At 40.7% G+C, this 25,954-nt stretch overlaps 1 protein-coding gene across 2 annotated transcripts in view; it reads right to left on the bottom strand.

The window, feature by feature from the left end:
- Positions 1–25,954, bottom strand: part of FGD6 (FYVE, RhoGEF and PH domain containing 6) — a 102,929-nt gene that overhangs the window by 76,715 nt on the left and 260 nt on the right. For both annotated transcript variants that reach the window (XM_084633220.1, XM_084633221.1), the window contains exon 2: positions 13,958–16,430. In XM_084633220.1, the coding sequence (XP_084489346.1) occupies positions 13,958–16,430 (2,473 nt within the window). The remainder of the gene's footprint in view (positions 1–13,957; positions 16,431–25,954) is intronic.

Genomic DNA, 25,954 nt, shown 5'->3' with positions numbered 1-25,954 from the left:
TCACTGCAGGATAACTAAAATGCATTGTCTTCACCAGAGGCAGTGCTAGTCCATTTGTGGTCTTAAGCAGGAACATTTTTGCCCCATCCCTGCAAAACCATAAAAAAGCAAATAGGGGACCCCCCATAAACTGTTTAGGGCCCGAAGCAATTGCTTAGTCTGCTTATGCTTAGTGCTAGCACTGGTCTCCTCTAGGATTTTAGAGGAGGATAGCTGTTAGTAACCCCGACCACCCTCTTTTTTTTTTCTTTTTTCATCAAAGATATGGCCATAGGGTTTGTCTTCACTGCACCTATTAGCTAGAGTCGGTACACTTAAGTTACTTGGTTCAAGACAGGCTAGCTCAAGTGAAAGCAGCAGACACTGTGAAACAACACTAGGGCTACACAGATTGAATTAGTAGTTGATGAGTTGTTGCAACTCAGGCTACTGTATCCCCACTGCATTACCAGCTTGATCATCAGCTGCACTCAAGCTTCCACCTACATCTGGGTGGGCCAGCTAGCTGGAGTTTAAGGCCCCACTTAACTAGAGCTAGAGATTTGCGTGTGTGGAAAAGGACTAGATTAGGGGCAAAGCTCAAACTATAACAAGCAGTAAACAATGAGTTAATACTGCAGCGAAGACAAGTCCATAGAGTGAGCCCTTTGTATCAGTGGGACTTGCCCCAGCACAAAGGGTAATAGGTGAGATAGTTTTGTTGGCTTGACATTATGGCAAAGCACAACGCAACCAATCAGATAATTTTGATCTTCCCTTTATTTTGCCACTAAGTTTACAATTCCGAGTTTCATTGAAAAGTGGTTTGAGCTCTGCCTTTGTAGACACTTAGAGCGCTGAAGGATAGAAAGACCTCTGTAGAAGATTTCTTCTAAAAGAAATAGATCAAGGCAGCCGTGAGGATTCACGCTATCTTTACTGTTGTGGGGTCCAGTCTCTCCTCTCTGTGAAAGAATGTGACAGAAGGGATTAAGGAGTGCAGGAGTACAGTGCATGAACATTTAGGGTATGTCTTCACTAGCAACACTAAAGCGCTGCAGTGACAGCGATTTAACATGGCTGTGTAGTCGCGGCACCCCGCTCTAAAAAAAGCCCACCTCCATGAGGGGGGCAGCTACCAGCGTGCACTGTCTACGCTGCCACTTTACAGTGCTGAAACTTGCAGTGCTCAGGGGGGTGTTTTTTCTGAGCAAGAAAGTTGCAGTGCTGTAAAATGGCAGTGTAGACAAGGTCTCAGAGATCCTTCAAGCAGCATGACCGGAATGGGTGGAGGGGGAAATCAAGCACCTGAGCAATTTGATTTTGGATATTACTTTGGAATTTTCCATAAAAACCATGGCAGTTTTGATAATTACCCTTTTAGAAAACTTCAAGAATCCCACAGTAGAGAAACTAGAACATAATCTTGTCTTTTTAACTAGCAGACTTTATTTTTGACCTCAGATCAGGGACACTGCACATCCTCTTTCTTCAGTGGGGATTTGCAGGGGGTTGTCTCCCCACTCTAGATAAATGTTTTGTGGCATTTCTCTCTCTCTCTCAGATCTCTTCTGGATTGATGCGTATTTGGTGGTTATGCACTTGTATAAAATGTTTACTATGCCACTTTTTAAATCATCATACCTCACATATATATGCACTTGCATTATTGCATTGCCTTTAAAAACTCCTAAGAAAGAAAAATCTTTTAAAAAGGGAAAACTAAAACCAAACTAACGGTATTTTTTATCCCTGCTATTTAACTCAGATATCAAATACAAGCTACGGCTTCCAGAAGTACATAATGACAACTCTCATAGCAGGCTGTCATCCTCCTGTAGTTGCATAAGCATTTTTCATTTTTCTGTTAGAGCTCTGATTGATGATTCCTCTATGCATTTCTTGGAGCGTTCAACATAAATATGCATGCATGTCTCGGATGTTCCATGCTCTACATACAAGAAACATATTTTAAAATCTCAGTTAAAACTAATTTCTGACAAGATTCTTTTTTAAACTAACACCCTTTCTGAATAAAGTCATTAAACTTACGTACAGTAAGAGAATGTTGACAAAATGTAAATCTAAGCCAAAACTGTGTGTCCTAAGGTGTTCCAATTCAGCCTCTCAGCACCATGGCACAAACCATGAAAAGCAGAGTCCACAGCCATGGTACACTGAAACAACTCCACAGGAGCCATTGTAATGAAGCATGCCAAAATATATGCATGTTACAATGTGCATATCTGACATGATATGGCTGAAGCAACATCAAGCATGATTACCAGAAATTCAATATGCAATGACAAAATAGAGAGTGACCTATATCATTGCCTCCAGACCTGCACAGAGCGTAGATCCTCCATACCCAGATCTTCCCCTCACTAGGGCCAGTTAAAGGCCATCTCCAGGCACACTTCTCCTGGAGGGACCCTTGCAGTGTGGCTGTCTCCTATTAGAATTAATAAATACCTCCACTATTTTGGGGCCATCCATATGAAGCTGTTAGGGAGTCCACTACCTCGCCTCTTGAAGCAAGCAGTGGCTTTCCTGCTACCATAGGTGACTGTGGCCAACAGGGACCCCCCATTTGGTGTTAAAGGCAGAGAGGTCTCTGTGAGAAGTATTGAAGTACTGGTATTTTTGCCTTCCTTGCTAATAACAGGTGTATGAAGATTCGTTCTAGTTTTGTACAGATAGAAACTCATTGCATATCAACATTTCTTATGTCAGAGGTCACAGACCCCTAAAAAAGAAGATCTTAGAGGAGGAAGGGGGGAAAAAAAGCAACTAGAAACTCGAGCAAAAAACAAGACCTCTAAAACACAGAGCTAACTTAAAACCATGATTTTCCCACCTATGGGTATGTCTACACTGCAGCTAGCAGTGTGCTTCACAGTGCAGACACACTCAAGCCAGTTCTGTTCGAGCTAGTGTGCTAAAATTGCTGTATGGTCATTGCAGCATGGGCAGCAGCTTGTTTCTAAGCTCACGTGGCTAGCCTAAGCCACCAGCCAGACCACTAATTTTTAGTGCACTCGCTTGAGTGGTGCTAGCATGAGTCTGTCTACCCAGGCAAGGAGGCAGGCTCCTAGTTGCAGTTTAGAAGTACACTAACACACCAGCTTTTCTGAATTGTCATGAAAATTTACCAGCCCAATACAAAAAATATATTTGCCTGTCCTTTACGATAACTGACACCAAGGAAAAAAGTAGTATTTTACTTGCCAGCCAGCTAAATAACAAACCAAACAAGTTACTCACTGTAGGTAGAATTTTAGAAGGTTGTAACAGTCTGTGCTGAAATCTCAAGCACAACACCTTCAGATAGGGAACGAAACCATACGAAATGAGAACATGAGCTCTTAACAATATATACTTAAAACATAAAAGCTACTTTACTGCATCAAGGGTATCATGAAGGCCTGGTGCTTAAATCCTCATCCTCTGAAATAAGAATTAACCCAAGTCCCAAAAAATGAAACCACAAAAACTATTCTGTGTTTATGGATCACTATTTTTATATATCATCTCCCTTCAAGAAATGTGACACATAGTTTGGAAGTAACCTTAAATCTGTGGCTCTCTGAAATTTTACATTTCGGACAATAGCCAACAAAAGAAATAGCTGAATAGTACTGAAAAGAATAGTTAATTAAATCAAAGACAAACATGGAGTGACTTAACTCTTAAAAGCAGTGCTGTTTGTACAAGTATCAGCTGACATAGCTCCCTGAGTGGCACACAAAGATACTTGATGAGACACACTTTGGCTCAAGCCAAACACATGGACCACTAAAAACAACTCAGTTATTTCTCATAATGTTGGACCTACTCATGCTCTCCTCTCCCCCGCTTTTTACACACATTAGAGACACATAATATATGTGTACAATATGTACAATATTGTAATACTGTAGTTAGATGTGCATAATCAAGTACAACTAAAATAACTGGTAATTTCTGCATGCAGACAGAGAGACTAAAATGTACTGAATTAAAATATGAACAAAATTACATTTTAAGTCAAAATTTTGGCCTTACTCTTTCCTAACACTTCAAAAATGTATTTTTATGTCAAAATCCAACTCAAATGTGTTTTTATTTCACATACATAATACAAACGATTAGATAAGGTGAAATGTTTGCCATAGTAAGACCTAAAGAAATGTATCAAAGAGTTTTAGGAATACATTTCCTGAGCCAATGCTGAAAATAACCTTCAGGAAAAGGCTGTTGTCAAGCCATGTAAATGAGTCTTTCATCAATTCTCATTTCATGTCCGACTTTCCGCTCCATATTTATGTTATAGTGCTCTTCTGCATTAAGTTGGAAGACATTTGATTTACTAAGTACACCACTATTGGTGGGTCTGAAACAGGAAGTCATGGTGGAGAAAGTCAGAATAAAGAACTCTAGTTGGTCCTTCCCTTAACATGACAAGATGGATGGATGTAGAAAGAACGCTCAAATGAAGAAAAAGTGAAAAGCAAGGGAATAGGGTTTAACACAAAAGAGGGAAAGACTGCATCTGTTACCCTTCAAGAGATCAAATTTCCAGAATTTGAAATTCTATTATGAAGGTTTAACAGGGAGTACAAGAGGCTGTCTTATACTTAGAGAAAATTCGAACAGGGCTAAACGGGATGCCTTTCCATTTACTTCCTTGTTTGTTACTCTGAGAAGAATTTTAAGTTAACAGATGCGGCAATGATTTTGTAGTAGTCACCAAAAATCAGACCTTTTAAAATTATCTGCACATCACAATTTGCAGAATTTTCCAACAGCAGATTATAATTAATTTTAAGGTTAAAATTTTTTTTTGACCCATAAGCCTCTTGGTTATATCCTGCTGGCTTTAAAGAATCTTACAATGTTGAAATCTGATCTGGATATAAGGATTAATTACTAGAAGGGCTAAACTTAAATCTGCAACTGAGATTCTTAACCTGGCGGTCACAACCATGCTGCCCTTCCCATGACGCTAATATGGGGAGACTCCAATACAGAGAAAGATGAGAATCATTGATCTAGGGGCATGCAGATGGCTAGACAGTGTGTTGTAAACCCTCTGAGGCAAGGGTGGTGTCTATCTGTATTTGTAAAACACTGGGGCCTTTATGAACTACAACTAAAAAATTTGATCATAAAATAATTAGCATGACAGCCTTTCAAAGTATATTTTGATTATTTAAAAAGAATAATCAAATTCAGAGAGTGGTTCTGGTCATACTGCACAGATCTGAAATTCTGCCTATTTTGCCTACTTTCTCCAGCTTCCTAAAGAAGAAGTGAATCAAACTCAGTGAGAGTGTGCAGTGGGCAAGCAAGAATACCATAATATGCGATATTACTCCATGTGAAACAGTGACAGAACATCAGATTTTTCTGAAAGATCGTTAGTTTTGCAATGCAGCATATTAGAACCACACTGCTCATTCTTTTTCAGCATGTGGAGTGCAGTAGATGTTGCTGAGGAAGCAGGTGAAAATATGTGCAAACCATAATGTGGGGGGGGTGGGCTGCGGTGGAGTGGAGGGGGGTGTCTACTAACTTGTCACTGAGTCTCTTTGTTTGGAGAATCTCCTCGGGTGAAAAAAATGTTAAAAGATTGAGTTTATTAAAGTTGTGTTTTGCTTTATACTGAAGGCAGTAAAGTCCTACCCCAGCTGCTCTGAAGTGTGACCTTAATTGGGGGAGGTAAGGATTGGGAATCAGGTGGAGCCTCTGCCATGCAAGGCTGCTCTTTGGCCAGCATGCATCCAGCCTGACAGGTCAGAGCCAGTGCTTTGGGAGGACGGACAGGAATATCCTTGTAGCACTGAGAAGACCAACTAGAATGGCACAGTTGCTAAATTGTTGCTGTCTACAAAAGCAGTCTATGGGTAGAAAGTGATGCTGTTGGATGGCACCACAGCTAGTATTACTTAGAACAAGAGCAATCCAAATGGTGGAGTGAATACCTATGCACCAGAGTGATGATTTTAAATATTTTAAATGATGGGGCCACTTTATGCCAAATCATACAGTGAGTTAAATTATGGACCTGAACTACGTGACAGTGTCCCTTTATATTACAGAAAACAAATGTTTAGGGAAAGTAAAGCAAAGTGACAAGGATTCGCATCAAGAGTCCTCCAAAAGAGAAACATGATTTTCCCAAACAAATGATTGTCTACTTAAAATGCCTTCATATGCTACATCCCACAAAGTGTTTTAAAATAACTATTCAGAGCACAAATGCATGTGACGTAGAAGAGTAACTAGACCCAAGCATCTTGACTGAATCTGTCCCCAAAGGGGGCACCTTCAGAAGAGCAGCACAATCCCAGCATTCTGTACAAACCCAGTTCCTGCTTGCTCACATTTTGGCCCAGAGACTAACACTGTTGAGTGTTAACATTTGTAGTGAGAGTCTCACATTGATCTTAATGTTGGTCTCTAATTTTACAACCAGCTAATTATATATATTTCATTACAAAATTTAACACATTACTATTCATAAACTATCAAACTGTGTCAGTGGGGTGGCACAGACCTTCTGCATGGTTGCACAGAATGGCACTGGCTACAGTTTCCATTCTCCGACCCAACTTCCTAGCTCGCTAGAGCTGGGTGTGCTGAGACTTCTTTGTATTCAGCATATAGAAAGGAATAGAGTAGATATCATAGAATATCAGGGTTGGAAGGGACCTCAGGAGGTCATCTAGTCCAACCCCATGCTCAAAGCAGGACCAATCCCCAACTAAATCATCCCAGCCAGGGCTTTGTCAAGCCTGACCTTAAAAATATCTAAGGAAGGAGATTCCACCACCTCCCTAGGTAACGCATTCCAGTGCTTCACCACCCTCCTAGTGAAAAAGTTTTTCCTAATATCCAACCTAAACCTCCCCCACTGCAACTTGAGACCATTATTCCTTGTTCTGTCATCAGCTACCACTGAGAACAGATTTGCACTTTAACTAGTCAGAGGCGTGACTAGCAAAGTCAAAGAAGTGGCATTCATAAGCTGCAAAGGCAAAAGGATAACAGTTTCAAAACGTTGAGGGAATGGGGATGGAGAAGACTTGAGGATGGGAAATAAAGGTCATTCTGCTACCCTTAATTATGTTGGCTAGTTCCCTATTCAGCAAGTAGTCCCATTGGTTTTCATGGGATTACTTGTGGAGCATGGTACTGTTCAACATGGAAGAGTGGCAAAAAACAGGCTTATATCAAGGATGGGCAAGGAAGAAGGGGGAAAATTAAGACAGAGGGTCTGTAAAGCAGTCAAGGATGTAGAGGGCCCCTCTCTATCTTCCCTAACACACATTCTCCAGAAGAACTAATCACAAAACAGTGACCTTTTTTTTTTAAAACAAAACAAAACAAAAGCAGGTGAAATCCACACATCTGGCCCTTAGTTACATTATACAGTAGAACATCAGTTATGGACACCTCGGGAACGGAGGTTGTCCGTAACTCTGAAATGTTCCATAACTCTGAACAAGAAGTTATGAGACTTCAGCCGAGGGGAGGGGAGGGGAGGGTTTGGGGCTACAGCCGCAGGGTATGTGTGGGGGGGATAGAGCTCCGAGTGAGATGGGGGGGGAGGGTAGTCAGGGCTGAAACCGGGAGCAGAGTCATGGGGCTGAAGCCTTGAGCCCTGGTGCCCCGCTAGGGTTGCCAGGTGTCTGGTTTTTGACTAGAGAATCCAGTCAAAAAAGGAATTGGGCAGTGTCTGGTCAGATATATTGACCAGACACTAAAAGTCTGGTTACCGCTGGCAGGGGGGGAAGTGGCAGCCTGTCGCCTGGCCCTGAAGCGGTGGCTCCCAAGGCAGCATGCATGCACTGGGTTGGGCCACGGCTGGCCCATTGAGGAACAGAGTTGCCCCTCACGAGGCTAAAACTGGGAGCGCAGCCACAGGGCTGAAGCCCCAAGCCGCAGTGCTCCCACCCACAGCTAAAGCCCTGATGCTCCCGAGGGGCAGAAGCCCCCACCCCTATCTGGAGCCCTGAGTCCTCCCCAAACCCCGAAGGCAGTACAATATTTGCTGGAGAGGGGTGGGGTTGTTTTTTTAATGTATTTATTTATTTGTCTGTGCTGCTGCCTGATTTCTTCTGGTTCCAGTTGACCAGTAAATCTGTAACTCTGGTGTTTGTATCTTTGAGGTTCTACTGTACAGCATTTTCTTTGGTTTTACAATAGGATAAGCAAGAGCATCTTTCCAGAGCCCAGCAAACAAGAAATCTCAGATATCTGAAACTTCTTAAAAATATTGGAAAGCTGTTCAAAAAAGCCACATTTCAAAGTTCTCCTAATAAGAACTTAGCATAGACAATGCAAATCTGTTTAGGAGACATTATCCTATATGGCCAACTTCTCAGGGAAGCCTGCTTTGTCCACCTGTGATGACAGCCTATTCATGACAGCCGACCATCAAATTAACATTTATCTCTGGGCCTAACCCTGCAACCCTCACTGATGTTATGTAGTCCCTATTGTTCATGTGAGTAGTCCATACAGGCCACTCAGCACAAACAATGGTCGCAGAATCAAGCCCATAGTGAACACAAGAACATACCAAAGATGGAGTTTAACCACAAAGACAGATTTCAACCCCCAAGTAGGCAGATTTCAACCCCCAAGTAGGCAATATCCAGTACACAACATTTTGGTAAAGTTTCCATGAGAAGGCATCTAACCTCAGGATTCCGTCAACAACACACAGTTTTAAAATTCCTAATCAGTTCTGTTTCTTAACTTCATGTTCATTTATTTATACTTCAGCATACTTTCTGGTTTTCCAAACAGTAATTCTAAATCAGGTCACTGGAAAAAATAAAAAGGAAACTATGTAGTTGTACTCATGTAGAGCGCTGAAAGTATCTCTCAAAGAAAAATCCTCCTAGCAGGCAATGTGTTTCAAGGAGTAATGCAATCAGAAATTATGCTAACAATTACAGGCAGCTCTACATTCAAACAAAATCAATTAGCAATCACGTATGGTTGCTGAAGCTCAGAGGAAACATTGCCAACATATTCAGGAAACATAGTATATTAATCCACGAAAAGCTGGAGGAGCAGAATAACTGAGTCTGAAATACAAGACAGCAGCTTTGCAACTGCAAATAATAATAATAAATAATAAATAATAATAAAAGGGGTCCCCAAAGATGCACGAAAGTTTAAGTCTGTGCCTTTTGTCATATCACATATGCTTTAAGTCATACTTAATTTCTGTTTGCATCTTTAGTTTGTTTAGAGACTGTTTGCAAATTTCCACTCAATTTCAACTTGTTTCCAGTGAAGTTTTTGCCCTCTTTTTGGTAAATGTTTGTTACTATAAAAAGGAGAAAGAAAAATATTTATGATTTTTGTCATTCACTAAGAGAAATACAAATAAGTGCTATTACTTTGAAGTAACTGAGCTGTTGTTACACATCTCCTACGGTAGTGTCAAAAGAAATGTTGCTGTGGAACTTTGGAGATGCATAAAAGGCACTAGCTTTTAGTAATGCTTCAAACCTGAACGCTCACTTCTTAGAAAATAGGCAATTACTTCATTCCTTGCTTACACTGTCTCCTGGTAATTATGATAATTTAAAACTTGGCATGCATTTAGAAATACAATTTCTGTCCCTCTCCTTCCCAGTCACCATTCTTCTCTCATTATATTTTAATTAAACAAAAAATGAAATGCCCTAAAACTCAACAAAACAAGAAGTTAACACATTCACCTTCTTTACCCTATTTAAAATCTTTTGTCCTGATTTGTCTGAAAACCAATGATCTATATTAAAGACTCTTGCTCTTGGAATTAGATTTTCGGTATTGTTCCCATGACAGAAGATCCAAAGTCAAGTTATCTTCATTTATTAGTTCTATTCATTACTTTCCTTTCTCAGGGTATCCCACAGAACATTTCAGAGAAGTGAGCGAGTTTGACACCAGTAATGTGTTAACTGTATAGGTAAAACACAGCATACAATATGAATTCAGTGGTTCTCACACATTTTTGGGACGCTAAGGGTGTAATGAACTTAACTCCACTCCCACTCATGCCAACTCACTTCAGTGGAAGTGAAGATAGGCCAAAATCCCACTCCAGAATATTTTACTGAGAAAGCAGCTCTCCTCTTAAATAGCCTAACTACAGCACTCATCTTCCAAGATGGCCACTGGATCTTTAATTTTCTTCTAGAAGGTTACCGAAAGAGGAGAAAGTGCCTCAATGTAATCTGTCATCTGAATTAGGATAAAATTGCAAGAGCTATTAATTCTCATGGTTTGGGCATAATGGGATCAGGAAAAAATTTCTCACATGATATAGTACCATTGGGTACATTATAAAGCAGTAGTCCTCAAACCGTGGGTCATGCCCCCATATGGGGGGTACAGAGGAACATTCGGGAGGAGGACATGGGCCAACTCCCACAGGGGGCAGGGAAGGAGTGCCACTCAGTCCAACTCCATCTTCAGCCCAGCACCAGCTCCACACTGCCACCAGCCCAGCTCCAGTTGCAGCTCCATGCTGCCCCCTACTCCACCCCCAGGCCAGCTCTGCCCTCATTCCCTCTCCACCCCCAGGCCAGCTCTGCCCTCATTCCCTCTCCACCCCCAGCCCAGCTCTGCCCTCATTCCCTCTCCACCCCCAGCCCAGCTCTGCCCTCATTCCCTCTCCACCCCCAGCCCAGCTCTGCCCTCATTCCCTCTCCACCCCCAGCCCAGCTCTGCCCTCATTCCCTCTCCACCCCCAGCCCAGCTCTGCCCTCATTCCCTCTCCACCCCCAGCCCAGCTCTGCCCTCATTCCCTCTCCACCCCCAGCCCAGCTCTGCCCTCATTCCCTCTCCACCCCCAGCCCAGCTCTGCCCTCATTCCCTCTCCACCCCCAGCCCAGCTCTGCCCTCATTCCCTCTCCACCCCCAGCCCAGCTCTGCCCTCATTCCCTCTCCACCCCCAGCCCAGCTCTGCCCTCATTCCCTCTCCACCCCCAGCCCAGCTCTGCCCTCATTCCCTCTCCACCCCCAGCCCAGCTCTGCCCTCATTCCCTCTCCACCCCCATCCCCAGTTCAACCCCAGCTCCGTCATCAGCCCAAGCTCCTTCGCTGAGCCAACTGTGCAGTAACGCGGGGCGGGGGGGGGGGGAGCGAGCAGACAGAGTCCATTACCGGTAAGGGGGGAGGGGTGCAACAAGAAAAGCGTGGGCACCACTGTTATGAAGATTTTAGGCCTTCCTCTAGAGCACATGAAACTGGATAAGTTGACAGCACATAGGACTAAACTGACCCATAATCTATTCAGGTACATCAAGCCTTGAGTTCCTGTGGTTAGGTTGTATATGTGCTTTAGTAGTAATGTTTGAGGTACAGCCCTTTCAACCTAGAGGCTGTGTTTCAAAGTACAATTTCTTTTGCACTGCAGTTTTAAATTATAAAAAGGATTGCTACTAACAAATCTCAAATGCCAGGCTATGGAAATTTCAGGGAAAGTGGTCTAATAGAAAGGGGCAAGTGCACATGCAATATACTAGGTTTATGTAATCCAGGGTATTAGCCTGCTTGGAAGTGTTACGCTGCTCTCCTTTTCAAAGTCTTCAACTATTCATGAATACCACAGAAAGACTAAGTGACAATGAAATACAACAACAAATAACTCTGGTTCTAATCTAACATCTAAAAGGAAACTATGCCAAGCACAGAAGCAAGCACTGTACTTCAGTCAACAACAAAAATAATACTGTACACAGTTCATAAGACCAATACGTGAGGGTAAATGCGCAAGATGTCACATTCAACATTATGAAGCTTAATGAGACTACTTCCCACAAAAAAAGACTCCTACCTTCCTACAAAGGCAAGTAACTTGATGTAGATGAAAAGTAATTCAATATACAAGTTTTTACTTCCTAAAAATGTTATGTAACCCTTCTGCCAGGCCGAGTTGATAGTAGCAAGGGCCGGGTTCAATACACAGGAGTTCCCTCTCATCAAAGCAAACGCAAAACTGGCTCGAGTCCCCATCCAGTGACCTGGGAAAATCTTACACACACCCCTGGGTGCCTCAGAGAGGCAATACTTCCCCTCTTGCAAGCACAGAGTCTCGGTGTAGCAGAGAATTTTTAATAACATGAGGTAAACGACATCAGCATTAAATTGGGAAAACACCACAACTAGGGTTCATCAACCAAACCATGAGTGAAGACCCACCCCAGCAAATTGGGCCATGTCCTTTCCCTCGGGTTCTTGAGTCCCACAACCCAAACGTCTCTTGAGTCCAGCAATCCAAACATCACCCAAAGTCCAAAAAGTCCAACAACCCCAAAAGTCCAGCCCCAGAGTTCAAAAGTTCATCTGCAGAGTGTTACTCCCCAGTCTGGGTAAAAATGTGCGTTGGGGGTGTGGGGGGAGGAAAGAGAGGTAAGGGGCACCTTACGCAACCTGAAGCTGACTGTCCCGCAGCTCCACAGGGCTTCACTCAGATCCGCTCCACAAGCTGCTCCACTCCATGTCACACAAGTGGCTCCCACCGTCCCATGAACTGCTCCACCAGCCCATCCACAAACGGCTCCGCTATGCTCTAGATCTTCAGGCTCCCCACTACTTGACACAGTGCTCAGTGATTTCAGCTTGTAGTAGTGGGAGCCTTAGTGCTGGTGCACCATAAGGCCAAAGTGAACTCAGCACAGTACCTGTAGCTAGACTCTTAACAGACCCAAAATTACCTCTGACATTCCACAGTGGAGAGAGACAGAGGTGCAATCGATGTTTCGGGACCTCACAAAGGGGCCTACACCACCAGGTACTAATATCTGTCTCCAGCCTCTCTCCATTCACAGTTTTGGAACCCATGTCCGTTGCCTAGCGAGTGCTACTTAGTTGATGGCAAGTCCCTCCATCATAACAAAAGGCCAAGTACAGTTCCACTGTCCTTGATTCCCATAATCAGGGTAATAACAATTTATTCTTCCTGCCCCAATAACAGAGACACTGGGGATCCCACAGCAGCCAAAGTGACCATCTGGGCAGCTATGGCCTCATTCTAGGCAGGGTGGGTGTGCCTATGCAAATGAGATCGGCCCCTGAAGTTCTTTTCCACAACTTGCCACACCTCACCACCAGATGTCAGGGTGGAGCTCATTCTGACTCTGCTTACAGTTATAAGGATGCCATTTCAAATATTTTCTCCCCCTTTACAACAAGCATCTCATTGCAAAACATAAGTTCTCACACTGGTGAGATGCATAAAAAAAAGTCAAAGCCTTTGTACTCTACATGTAAAATAAGAGCAGTTGTGATTGTCTTCACAGAGTTTGGTCCATACACCAGCCCTGCAGTTCATCTCAATAAGGATCACATTACAAAACTATAGTGCAAGGAATTGCAAAAAGTAGCTTGCTGGGCACTGAGCTACAAATAACTACATATTCCATTCAAAATCTGAACATGCATTTACCAAACCCTAAAACGCTACAAAAGTCCACCTTTATTATTAAAAGTCACCAAAGCCTATCTTTAAGCGCTGTCCATCACACAGAGAGCTTTCCATTGGACTGCTTCGCTTAGAGCATTTAAGCAAGTTCACTCTGGGACTTGGTCTTTATTTACAGGAGCTTTTCCAGACTGAATACAAGCAACAGTTAGATATTACCATCAATTCCAGTTTAAGAATACTCTAAATTCCAAAGCAAAGTATTTATCTTTAAGTCTGATTAGACATTGGGAATGATAAAAATTTGCCTTTTCCTTGATACTAAATTCTGCAAGTAGATCCAAGAGTTATTTCACCAAGAAAAAGTCCTTCTGGGTCACAAATTGCTACTAAATTAACATATATGGGTGAAAATACATAGGGGTATTAGATTGTTTTGCCAACACATAATAAAACAAGCATATTTCCTAAATTCACCATCCAAAAACAACAACAAACAACAATTTGTCTGTACCCAGCACACAGAGCTGTATCTATTTTACACACACTTTCCTCCTAGATTACCTGCCATGTCTTGAATGGCTGCTTGTAGCGTCATCTGGTTCTTCCACCTCATATACATTTGTGTCACGGTCTTCCACCATGCTGCTGGAATTCTGCCATTCAAAACATGGATTTTTATCAGAACACAGAATAAAAGGCAAGTTTTCATACTCTGGAATTTCTTCATAGTGGCGCACATTCTCATATTCTGGTGGATAATCGCTTGTAAGAGAATTCAGGTGTGTTTGTGACAACTGCTTCCCTGAGAATATTTGTTCATCTGAAGACTCTAATCTTTGACTGTTTGGTATATCCTGCTGACTCCTATGTCTCTGTCTTTTCTTTTGTGATGCTGGGCTACTTATTTCTGCAGAACGTGCCTTGGCAGATTTAGTTTTCCTTTCGCTTGCTAGGGATGTTACTTTCCAGTTGTTACCAATACCATTCCCTTCCCCAGTGGAAAGACTAGCTATGGCACCATCCATGGACTGGCTGCCTTTGGAAAAAAATTTCTGGAAGTCACTTTTCATTATGCAAACAGACAATTTAATGTTGAGAAATTTCTTTAAAGTATTTTTCTTCTGACTGTCTTTGCAAGGCTTGTCTGTTCTTTCCATATCCACAGAAGATAGAGATTTAGCTCTAGGCTTGATCACAGCAGTTGAAAGTTCAGAGGTTGTGGCAATGGTGGCAGTTTTTAACGATTCTGGATTGCCTGAAAATGGCAGGATAGGATGAGGTAACTTCCAGACAGGTTTCTCTGAAGAACGTTTTGGCATGTCACCATAAGGTGACGTACCTTGTTCTTTGGCCGATATATGCCTTAAACGAGTTCTTTCCAGAACATTTTCTGTTTTTTTATCTTCATTGGAAACATAAGAACTTTTTTCAACAAGCTCCTCTGATGCAGCTTTTTTCAGCAGTCCAGCAGCAGGCAAGCTGTGTCTTTGAGGTTTTTTAGGAACAATCCTTGGTGAACTTTCATCTTTTACATGAATCTCTTTATCTTCTGGTTTCTGAGAAGAAACATCAAGGCTACTGCAGGCAGGCAAGTGCTGATTGCAAGTCAATTTTAATTGCTTAGGCAAACTCATGGACAGAGTACTGCTTTGTATAAAACTAGTCCTTTTGTCCACAGCAGCTAATATACTAGTGTCATCTATCATTTCATCTGCAGGACTTGTTAAATTAAGGTCTTCATCCAAGGAACATTCAACATTTTCTGTCATGAAAGAAGCTTCTTGCAGAAGTGGAGGCAAGATACGCTGTGAGGCTGATTCTTCGGTATCAGTAGAGTCCTTGACCCAGTGTATTTTCTCAGCAAGATTTTGAGGAATCTCAAACGGATTAGTCTGATGCACTTTTTCTGGATGATCATTATATGAAACACTCTGACCAAGAACATTAATTTTTGCTGTTTTTTTATTAAAGATGTGCTCAGAAGATCCAGCAGAATCACACTTTGAATTAATTGGTTCTCTTGTTCCTTCCCCGTAAGTATCCATACCATCTTGACGGACTAGACACGCAGCACGCAGCTTTCTCGGTTTTGGAACTGGATGCACTTTTGAGCTGGGTGCTGAACATGCTCCAGAGGAAGGTGATGTTTTAACATCATCTCCTTTCATACAGATTCCACCTGCAAATGTACTATCACTATTTACATTGACATCTTCCAGGGTTTCTTGGTCCAAGGAGCAATAGCAATTGTGGCTACTTTCAGTCAGACTGAAACAAGTTTTAGACATGTGGATTTCATCAGCATCTCTCCTATTGTGGTTATTTTGTGGCTTGCCTGTAGCTTCCTCAGAACCAGATAACTGCACAAGATCTGTACACTCTATTTTAACTTCATTGTTAGAACTACTACTATCATCCCTTTCAAGTTTATCTGGACACTTGTGCCTCAAAGAGCTACTATTAGGGAATACACTTTGTGTTAGAACATCTTTGAGTGTCCCTTCCAGAAGGTTGGCCTTTAAAACTATCCGATTTCTATTTGCCACTTTTTCACTATGACTCTCCTGTATTGTCCCACCTTTTATAGATGGTGCAATTTGTTCACCTATCTTGATATTCTCTAAGTTCTCTAAGTGTTCAAAAATTATTTGAGTTTTACATGTGTTCTCCCCATTTCCAAGCTTATGAATGCATTCAAAATTGCAAGAACACATTGGTATAATGTAAGTGGTATCCTCAGTGTTTTCTGTGGAGTCTCCATTTTTATAATTCAGGTGGTCTACAGTTTCAGAAGAATCTCCTTTGTGTTCTTCTAGGCTTTTTGTGCTTTTTCTTAAAGATGATGGTGGTCTAACTTCAGGAACAGATGAACTCTTGAAAACCTTTGGTTTTGGTGCTATCGCTGGTTTAGTTTTCTTTGTTGTTTGTATAACTCCAGCAAACACAACATCTGGCTTAGGTGCAACAGGGGGAGGTGATGCCTTGTGTCCTACCACAAATTTTGGTTTTGGGGCCACTGGTGGCTTCTTAATTTCTAGAAAGGAAAAAACAAAAATTGTACTCATTATGAGCCTACAAAACAACTTATCTTGTATTACAGTACTTTTAAAAGATTCAACTTTTTATAAAATTTAAACTATTCAATTATTTACACTACTTCACTTTACCACCTACCATACTTTTTTTATACCAGCATTTCTTCCTTTCAGTAGAAACACTCAGGTAGTTTAGGGAGGAAAACTTAGTTTTTCTAAAACAAGGGTTTTTCAAAACCTAAAGCCTGTTAGAAATGTTTATCAAAAAATGTTCAGAAAGTACTTAAAAAGAATTTCTTGCTTGCTAAGATGCTGAAGTGTGAGGAGAACTGAAGTCTACTAACCTAGTTTTGCAGTTTAAGTGGAGCATCATACAAAAGTACTTTAAAAAAAAAAAGCATAAAATAGTGAAAATTAAAGGAGACTAAAAATTTTACTGTAATATCAAGTCTATTATTATAATCCTCAATAATCAATAACCCCCCTTCACCTTTAATATGCAACTATTTAACCTGACCGTGTCCTTTTCCCCTTTATTTTTGCAGAAACATCTACTAATGGCAATCTGCCACTATAACCAGTTATAAGTTTTGGGTTCTGAAGAGTGAAGTTTGGATGATAACTGATTCTCTAGCAGTGAAGTGCATTCCAAGAAGTACAATGAGAATACACGTCTTACTGAATTTTCCATCCCAAGGCATGCCATTTTCTATCAATTAGAAGCTGTCATCATGATTATGGCTTATGATCCATCTGACACTACTATAAATCACTTTTTTTTTTTTTTTTTAAGTATTCACTGATGGGACATTTTAATACATGCAAGAGATTATTTATGACATTTACAAATCTAAAAAGATATCCCATCATAACCAATTCTCACAATGATCTTGATGCAAGAAAGGTAATGTATGCAATTCAACTGCAATGTTTCTCATTTAGCAGCAAATTCTTTACACATTGCCTCCATTATTGAACACATATCACTGCGTATTTTCCACTTTCCTTGTACATGCTTTTTAAAAGCCTCAGTAACATATGCTCATACATGCTGCATATCTGAAGAGATCATTTGGCCCACTGACTAGAAATTACAATATTGTTGCAAACCCATGAGGTGTTTTCATTTTTAATGCTAAACTATAATCCCTGCCTTACTGTAGAAAAGTGAGAAAGACGACCGAGTGTTAGGCTCTGTCTATACTACAGTTTACGTCAGCATAATTTACGTTGCTTAGGCGCGTGAACAGTGACATAAGTTACACCGACATAAGCCATGTGCGGACAGTGCTATGTCGGCAGGAGAGCTTCTCCCACTGATACAGCTACTGCCGGGGTGGAGTAGTTAAGCTGCCAGGAGAGCTCTCTCCCATTGGCTTAGAGTAGCTACATTAGAGAGTTTACAGCAGTGCAGCTGCACCGCTGTAAACTTTCTAGTGTAGTCATGCTCCTAGAAGTAGAAAGTGCCATCTGCTGAGAGACTCAGAGGGAGGATTTCTATAAAACTGTGCTAGTGCTCAGTCTAAAGGAGATAGAGAAAGACAGACAACTCTTCTGCCATAAAAACAGGAAAGCCATGTGTTTTTCTGGGCTGTGAATCACTATATCTAAGCCCAGACTGCCTCTACTCAGCCCCAAAATTTAGCACCTCTTGCTGCAAGGAATCATTTTATTCATCCCATTGGCAAGGGGTCAAAGCTGACCTGTGAGGCTCAATACATAAGTCATTTGCTACGTGAACTCAGAATAGGCAGAGGAAAGGCTAGCAGGGGGGTTTCTAAAGGAATTTACAGGAAGGTTTGTAGGAATATTTTCAAGACGTACAGCTCTACATACACAACAAGGATGACCAGCAACGGAACAGTTATGACCTGCAGAGGATGTGACATTTTCTGTATCCATTTCCTGCCTGAAAATAGTGACTTCCTCTGCATGAATTGCAAGTTGATGGCTGTGCTGCAGGAAAAGATTTGAGGTCTGGGAGGGCAGAAAAAACATTGGACAACCAGATTTGGGTAGCACCACCGTAGCCCAAATACAGAACAGAATGGTTTCAAGGAAGCTGAAAAGAAAGGAAGACAGAGAGGAGGCTTGGCAGTTTGTGACACAGTGAGGAAAGAGCAACATTAGACAGTCTACAGAGCCAGAAGCAGGACAATTTGAGACCACCAGAGAAAAGGGGACCAAGAGAAATTCACTAGTTACAAGCATGTGGTGCAGCAGTGCAAAGAATACACTGAAATATTCAGCTGGAGGCAAGAAAAAGGGGTCTCTCACACCCGAGGACTGATGCTCAGCCCAATCCTTAGAAACATCAAGCATGACTGAAGACCACAGAAAATCTAAAGAAGATAGACAATCCTCACCAGGGACTCAGTGTTAAGGTGGTGGATAAAACATTCTTCAGTGGATAAAAGGACAGCAGGACTGACTACCATTTTTCCAGAGCGAACAAAACATATATCATTGATGGGTTTATGAAGATTAGGGGCAAAGATCTGTTGCTTATGTTACACATTGGCACGAATGACACTGCCTCAGAAGAGGCTTAGCAGATCATCAAGAGCTGAACGAGAGGAAAGTATCAGTGATCTTCCCAGGGATTCTTCCTGTTCCACAAGCGAGATAGATAGCAGAAAATAATGGAGGGAAACTGGTGATGAGAAATAGAGGGCTCTGGTTTTGTGGAACATTGAGCCATCTTCTGTTGGGCAAGGAGGATGCATGGCTTGGTCCATTTACAACTCAACAGAAGAGGAATGAATCTTCTGGGTAGCAGACTAGCTAATGTAGCATGGAGGGCTTTCAACTAGCATCAACAGGAGAGGATGCTAAGGTGGTAAACACAGTACATATGCTTAAACATCAAACTCGAACTCAAGGTAGCAGAATGTAAAGAACCAAAGTATTAAGGTAAAGAAAAGAAATTCTTCAGTTGCCTAGGTAACAATGCTAGAATCCTGGATAATAAACAAAAAAAGTAGTGTTAGAAATATTCATTTATTAAAAGAAGTTTGATACGTTTGGCTTTTCTGAAACCTGGTGGGATGATTCACATGACTAGAATGTTAAAGTCACTGATACACCTTGCTTTGGAAAGAATTGGCAGAAGAGGACAGGTGAATTTTAACTCTACATTAAAGATATCATTATCTGTTTCAGAGTTACTGACAATTTAAAAGAACATCACCAGGAATGTTTGTGGATCAATGTGCTAACTGATAAATCACAAGACTGGGTATGGATGGAGGGTCTGCTATAAACCACCAACTCAGACAAGGGAACAGAACAAGCAGCTCCTTAAAATTTATCTATAACATGTAGAATGAAATCCACAATGATAATCCAATTTTCCCATCTGGGGGACACATGCTGAAGATCTCATGTTGCCAGTGGTAAACAACTTTGGAATTTCCAAAAATTACTGATAACTTTCTAATGCAATAAATACTCAGGATAATTCTAATTCTATTAGATGTCTTTCTGACGAATAAAGATAAATTAATCAATTACTGAAAACTGACAGTTGTCCAAGTGCAAGTGATCACAATCTAATTTCATTTGTCATGTGCAAACAGAATATAAACCAACTCATATATATTTGATGCAGTCAATTTCTCAAATCTGAGAATAATTCTGAGAAAAATAAATTTGGAAGAAATATGTGAACAGAAAAATGTGAATGATAACTGGATATTGTTTAAATATGCCACAGTTATGCAAGAAAGCTTCTTTGGTTAAAAAAATCATGGTTAAGAGGGAAGGTGAAGGCATCAATAAAAATTTAAAAGATATTTAACAAATAGATTGCTTGGTAAGGTGGTCTCATTTGAAGAGCATACTTTTTAACACCACCAAATGCAAGGACATACATCTAGTTCACACTTGTAAAATGGGGTACTTTATCCTGGAAAGCAGTGACTCTGAAAAGGACTTGGAGGCTATGATTGACAACCAATTGTACTTGAGCTTCCAGTGCAATGCTGCAGCTAAGAGGGCAAACAGTCTTCAAATATATAAGTAGGAGAATACCAAGCAGGAGTAGGGGGCTGGGATTACCTCCTCATAGAGCATTAGACAGACTGTTAGCAGAACACCACATCCCGCTCTAGAGTCTAGATTTTAAAAAAGGATGGTGAAAAATTGGAAAGGGTTCAGAAAAGAACTACAAAAACAATCTGAGATCTGGAAAAGATGCCTTACAGTTAGAGACTTAAGAAGCTTAATCTCTTTAGTTTATTCAAGAGAAGTTCTTCAATTGCCTATGTAACAATGCAATTGTATCACCTTTAGTTATGTAGAACAGAATTTTACTCCACAAGTGGACTTACTGAAACCTCTAGGCACTATTCTTGGAGTAATGTACTACTCTTCATGACCGGGGTGGAAGAATTTAGCATAAAATAACAACCTCACTATGAAATACTCCAGCTCCTATAAGGTAGGTAGGAAGAGAAATTATTATTGCTATTTCTATTTATATATACTTAGGAGGCACTCAGAGGCTATGATGGAGGTTAATATTATACTTAGGTCACCACATAGATTCCAAATTATTTTAAAAGCCATCTAGTGATTTTAATGACAAAGGCCATTGTAGCCTGAGTAATATCTTAAATCACTTATGCCAATAAACCTTCAGCATCAATTTTGTACCTACAGAAAATTAGGTGCGAAATTAAAATAAAAATTCAAAAGAAGAGTTCTATGTACATGATCTAATTTCTACTTTCCCCCAAGCCTGAAACAGTAGTAGTTTTTTCTCCATGTTTTGTTTTATACTTACATAGAGACTGTGATTTTTCAGGTGTCCAAATGTTACAAACTAAACAAAATAGGAAGCGAGTCATAACATCCCGGAAGATAACATATGTAGCTTTTAAAATGCAACGAAAGAAATTAGTTGTCTAGCAGCTGGATTTTTATAAAATAAGCTAAACAAATTCCAAAAGGAAAACATTAATTAAAAACTTCAGTTTGTTTAGTGATCTGCTGAAGGAAAACAGGAAAGTTGGGATAACTTTAAAGTGAATATAAGAGAAATGACTAAAGAACCTAACAAGCTCTTTGAGTCAGATTTTGTTGAGATAAAGCTGAGTAAATATAATGTGATTTGACATGTTTTAAGGTTAAAAGGACACTAAATCCTGTAGGCCTCATGTTTTCAGCCCTTAAAAGTAATAAAGTTTGATAGGAAAAGTCATGTTGGTTTTCTTTCTACTGCAATTCCGCCGCCGCAGGTAGTTTCTGTGCTAATAAATAAACCACCTACTCTTTCACTGCGATGATTAAACCAAATCTCAACTTCCAACTTGTGTCTTCCCTCTCCTATAAAAAATACATGCATATTCACATTTAAGCATTTTTAGTGTGATCACTGCAATAAGGAAATTATTGTTTTTAACTAATTTTCAATAATCATTTAAAAGCCTCTTTTAATACTGACTAAACACAATATTTTATAAACAAATTAATAGATAACCATATATGGATCACTTCACCCATCACTGAAATACAACCAACTCTGGAGTTAAATTCAATGGCATATAACACTACGCCAAAACAATTTAGTACTGGAAACAAAAAAGAATACAGTAGCATAGGTGCTGGAACTAGAGGTGCGGGGGATGCTGCAGCACCCTCTGGCTTGTAGTGAGGTTTCCTTTATATACAAGGTTTACAGTTTGGTTCAATGGCTCTCAGCACCCCCACTATAAAAATTGTTCCAGCACCCCTGTACAGTAGCGAACTGAACATGCATTGAGTATTTCAAAAGGCAGAATGTGAGCTGAAATTTGGACAGGTGGTCAGGGTTTACATTTCCACTCTTGTGCGCGCGCACACACACACACACACACACACACAAAAAGTCAGATCTATAACGACTATTAGTGGTTGGAACCACCTCCAAAACACAGATCCTCCAACAATACAGTGCCTCATTCAGAGGGAAGAAGTTCACACACAGAGACACTTATTCCTGCATTTCCTAGGTGTTTCAATCTATTCCTGGCAGAATTAAGAAGTGACAAGAATCAATACGGATGGGTTCTCTATCAAACTACTTCATTCTGAAGATGCATTAAAATGATACCCAAGGGAAACACTCAAATTATTTACATTAAATTGAACCAAGAATGGGCGACATCTTGATATTTCAAATTTTCTATATGCTTCACAGCACTGTTTAATGGGAAACACTGCTTGTTAACAGCTGAATGATGCCCTGTAGTTTTAAACAGTATAGGCTCACTGTGACTAGAATGACAGCTAAATTTACAATTTACATTATTTTAATACTTATGGGATTAAGTGTAAAATTATGTAAAAAATAAAAATGTACATAAAAAAAAATACTACCTCCCACACACAAGTCTCTTTGTTGATTTCCTGTCTGTTACCACAAGTTAAAGCTCCCCATCTTCACTACCAAGGCCTTTATAATCTTGTCCTACATACACTGATATTGTTTCTCCTACTCCCATTTCACTCCCCTTAATCCTTTCACATTAGTGCTTTTTTTAGCCCACACACCTTTCAACATGCTCCCTTGTGTCTCAGCCCCCCTGGGCTTGCCAAGACAGATTCCCCCCCCTCCTCACACTTCTCCTCCTCCAAATTCCTCCATAAAACTAGTTTTCCAGGAATCCTTCCTACCTTCTCCTAACCAGTAATTCCCCACACTGTATCTTCCCTTTCCTGTTGTGTGTTTTATCTACCTACGGGCCCTCAGGTCCTGCACTGATGCACAGCTTCATGAAAGTCACAAATCTCTAAAACTCTTGGAATAATAGCTTCCCAATGCCAAACAATCTGGCATTCTGGATCTTAGTACTATATTGAATTTTACTTCAATAGTCAAGCTCTGATCTCATGAGCACTCCATAATACAATTATTTTATTTGCCCAGCTGTTTAACTCTCAGAAAAAAATACAAGGTAAGGAACTCTAGTCCCAGAAATATTACTAAGTAACTTGAACACATTAAGAAAAGGAGTACCTGTGGCACCTTAGAGACTAACAAATTTATCTGAGCATAAATAAATTGGTTAGTCTCTAAGGTGCCACTAATACTCCTTTTCTTTTTGTGAATACAGACTAACACGGCTGCTACTCTGAAACTTGAACACATTAGTCAGTGGTTAAATATACATACTCTCCTGCTTTATTTCTTAATTCACCAGCTCTAAATAGAGTCACTTAGAAATCTATTAGGCAAACAATGTATTACAAGTAATTAAAAAATGGGAACACAATAAATAGGGAAGAAATGTGTGTTCATAAGTTTTTTATTTTTAAATAGGCATGATTAACTATAGGACCATTAGATTGCCTTTGTTTAGCTAAGCAGTTCTATATGCTAGAGCTCGTCTTGTGCAACACTGAAAAGTGCAATACATTGGTTACTGTTTGTTTAAGTGTGCGTGTGCTTTTTTGTTTTTTTGTTTATTTTAAACACACGAATTAAATTAGATCCTGTAGAACCACGTTTTTCCCCCACACAGGAAACATCTTGTTGTTTAAGGTTTTCATTGTATTTAACTGATGCCTTCAAAAAGTTCCATAAAGCAGTTCATCAGCATAATTTATACACAATTTTATTCAATGGAAAAAACAGCTCTCATGCATGTTGGTTCATGCAGGCACAAGAAAGGAAGCCTGCTAATCTAACAGATGGGCGAACAAAAGTACTGACAATGCTTCTTTATATGACCAAACAACCAAAAAAACCCTGAGTAACTCACTAAAATACAGGAAGCTTTCTTGTTTTAAACCAAGCATTTGCTTCGCATCTTTCTTAGCCATAAAATTAATAATACTTAATAGAACAAAAGAACACAAATGTGGGTTAGGTCAAGCTAAGTGTTTGTAATGAATGCTCCTCACTATGTATGTCTGCATATGTGATCATACTGGTAAGACTGGTAAGTTCTTGAGGTAAAACTGACTGTAGATGTCAATTAACATTAGCAACTGTGTTAAGGTTATACAAAGTGATAACAGAACATACAGATGAATATTTATTTTAGAGTGAAGAATAGATATTTAGAATTGCTTTGCCACAAGAAAAAAGAATCTAAGAATGTGGTGGTGTGTTTACACTTTAAAAATAAAATAAATTACAGTGAACTAGTCTGGTTATAAAGACATTTCGCCATGGAGCACAGTATTCTTAATGGTGACAAATGACAATAACCAGAGCTTAGCAAGATGCTTTTATTATATGTCACTATAAATACGACCAATAAAGATGGTTGATCTTCTGTAGACTAATATTTTTCAAAGTATGGGGGTTCTACTACAGAGGTATATAGTTTGAAGGAAGTGAGAAGTATGAAATTGTCACTACAATGTAACTGGAGAATAAGGATAAGTGTTTATTTTTTAATTTTGATCATCTTGTGCCCTGTTGCTGATGTCAAACAGATACTGCAGAATATCTACATTTTTTCTGCTGATTCTCTCTCAAAACATCAAAGGGCTAATTTTGACAGCGAGGGGTCGAATCATAGCAAAAACAGGTCAAAGAGCAGAAAAAACAAAACACTACCTGAGAAGTATTTTCTCACATGACTCTAATTACACTGTATCGGTTTTAAAAACAACGGGTTTGAACCAAAAGAAAATTCACTGTTAAAGTGTAACAATGACAAAAAGTTAGGAGGTGAGTTGTCTAAGAAGAGGAAACCTTCCACAGAATATTAGAAGACAACTGCAAAAGTGTTTTTAAAAGGCTGGACACCAAAATAAAATAGAAAAAGAGGGAAAAACACTCCCCCATTCACTCCGTTGGGAAACAAACAAACAAAAAAGGGTCAGCTGTTATAACACCCTCCCCTCGCTGCAAGTTTTCTCCCCTTCCTTCCAGTGCAAGCCAGGGCTTCCAACAAAAGGAAAAGATAGGTCCGACCATTTTAATGGGGACAAGATCTCATTGAGGTCCACCCACAGGAACCAAGGGCATGGTTTATCCAAAGGAGATGAAAATCCAAAGGAAGACAGAATGATTTCTCTTGGCAACAGCATCTCCACTCACAGCCTTGCCTCTGTACGCCTCATTGTCCTCTCGGGCAACAGGGAGGACAGAACAGTCCCTTGGAATCGTTTTCAGCGCAACAAATCTCCAGCCCTGGTTCCCTCCGCGCTAAGGAGGCGTTTGCAAGCCGGAGGGAGCAGGCAGGGAGCGCAAAGGCAGAATCAAGCTCGTCGAGGGGCAGAAGAGCCGCGCTATTGGCTACCGTAGTCCAGAAGAAACTTTCCCAACTATGTCAGTCGCACGCACAGCGAGGGGAATGTAACTTCCCAGAGAGAGACGCCAGCCAACAGCAGCCTGGGGGCGCGGGCTGCACAGACCCACCAGCCCAGGACACGCTGAAAGGCTTCTCGGGAAACGCGCAGACCCCCCTCGCTGCACTTACTAAAGGGGAAACAGGGCGGGGGGAGGGGGTTTCCTTGCCTCTGGGCGCCCTTTAAGGAACGGCAGAGACCCATCCCGCAGCTGTGCCTCGGGGGCTGGGCAGGC

This window comes from Lepidochelys olivacea (assembly GCF_965140295.1).
Source record: "Lepidochelys olivacea isolate rLepOli2 genome assembly, chromosome: 1".
Lineage (NCBI taxonomy): Eukaryota > Metazoa > Chordata > Testudines > Cheloniidae > Lepidochelys > Lepidochelys olivacea.
The sequence above is the reverse complement of the archived record's forward strand: the minus strand, read 5'-3'. Positions and strand labels throughout refer to the sequence as shown.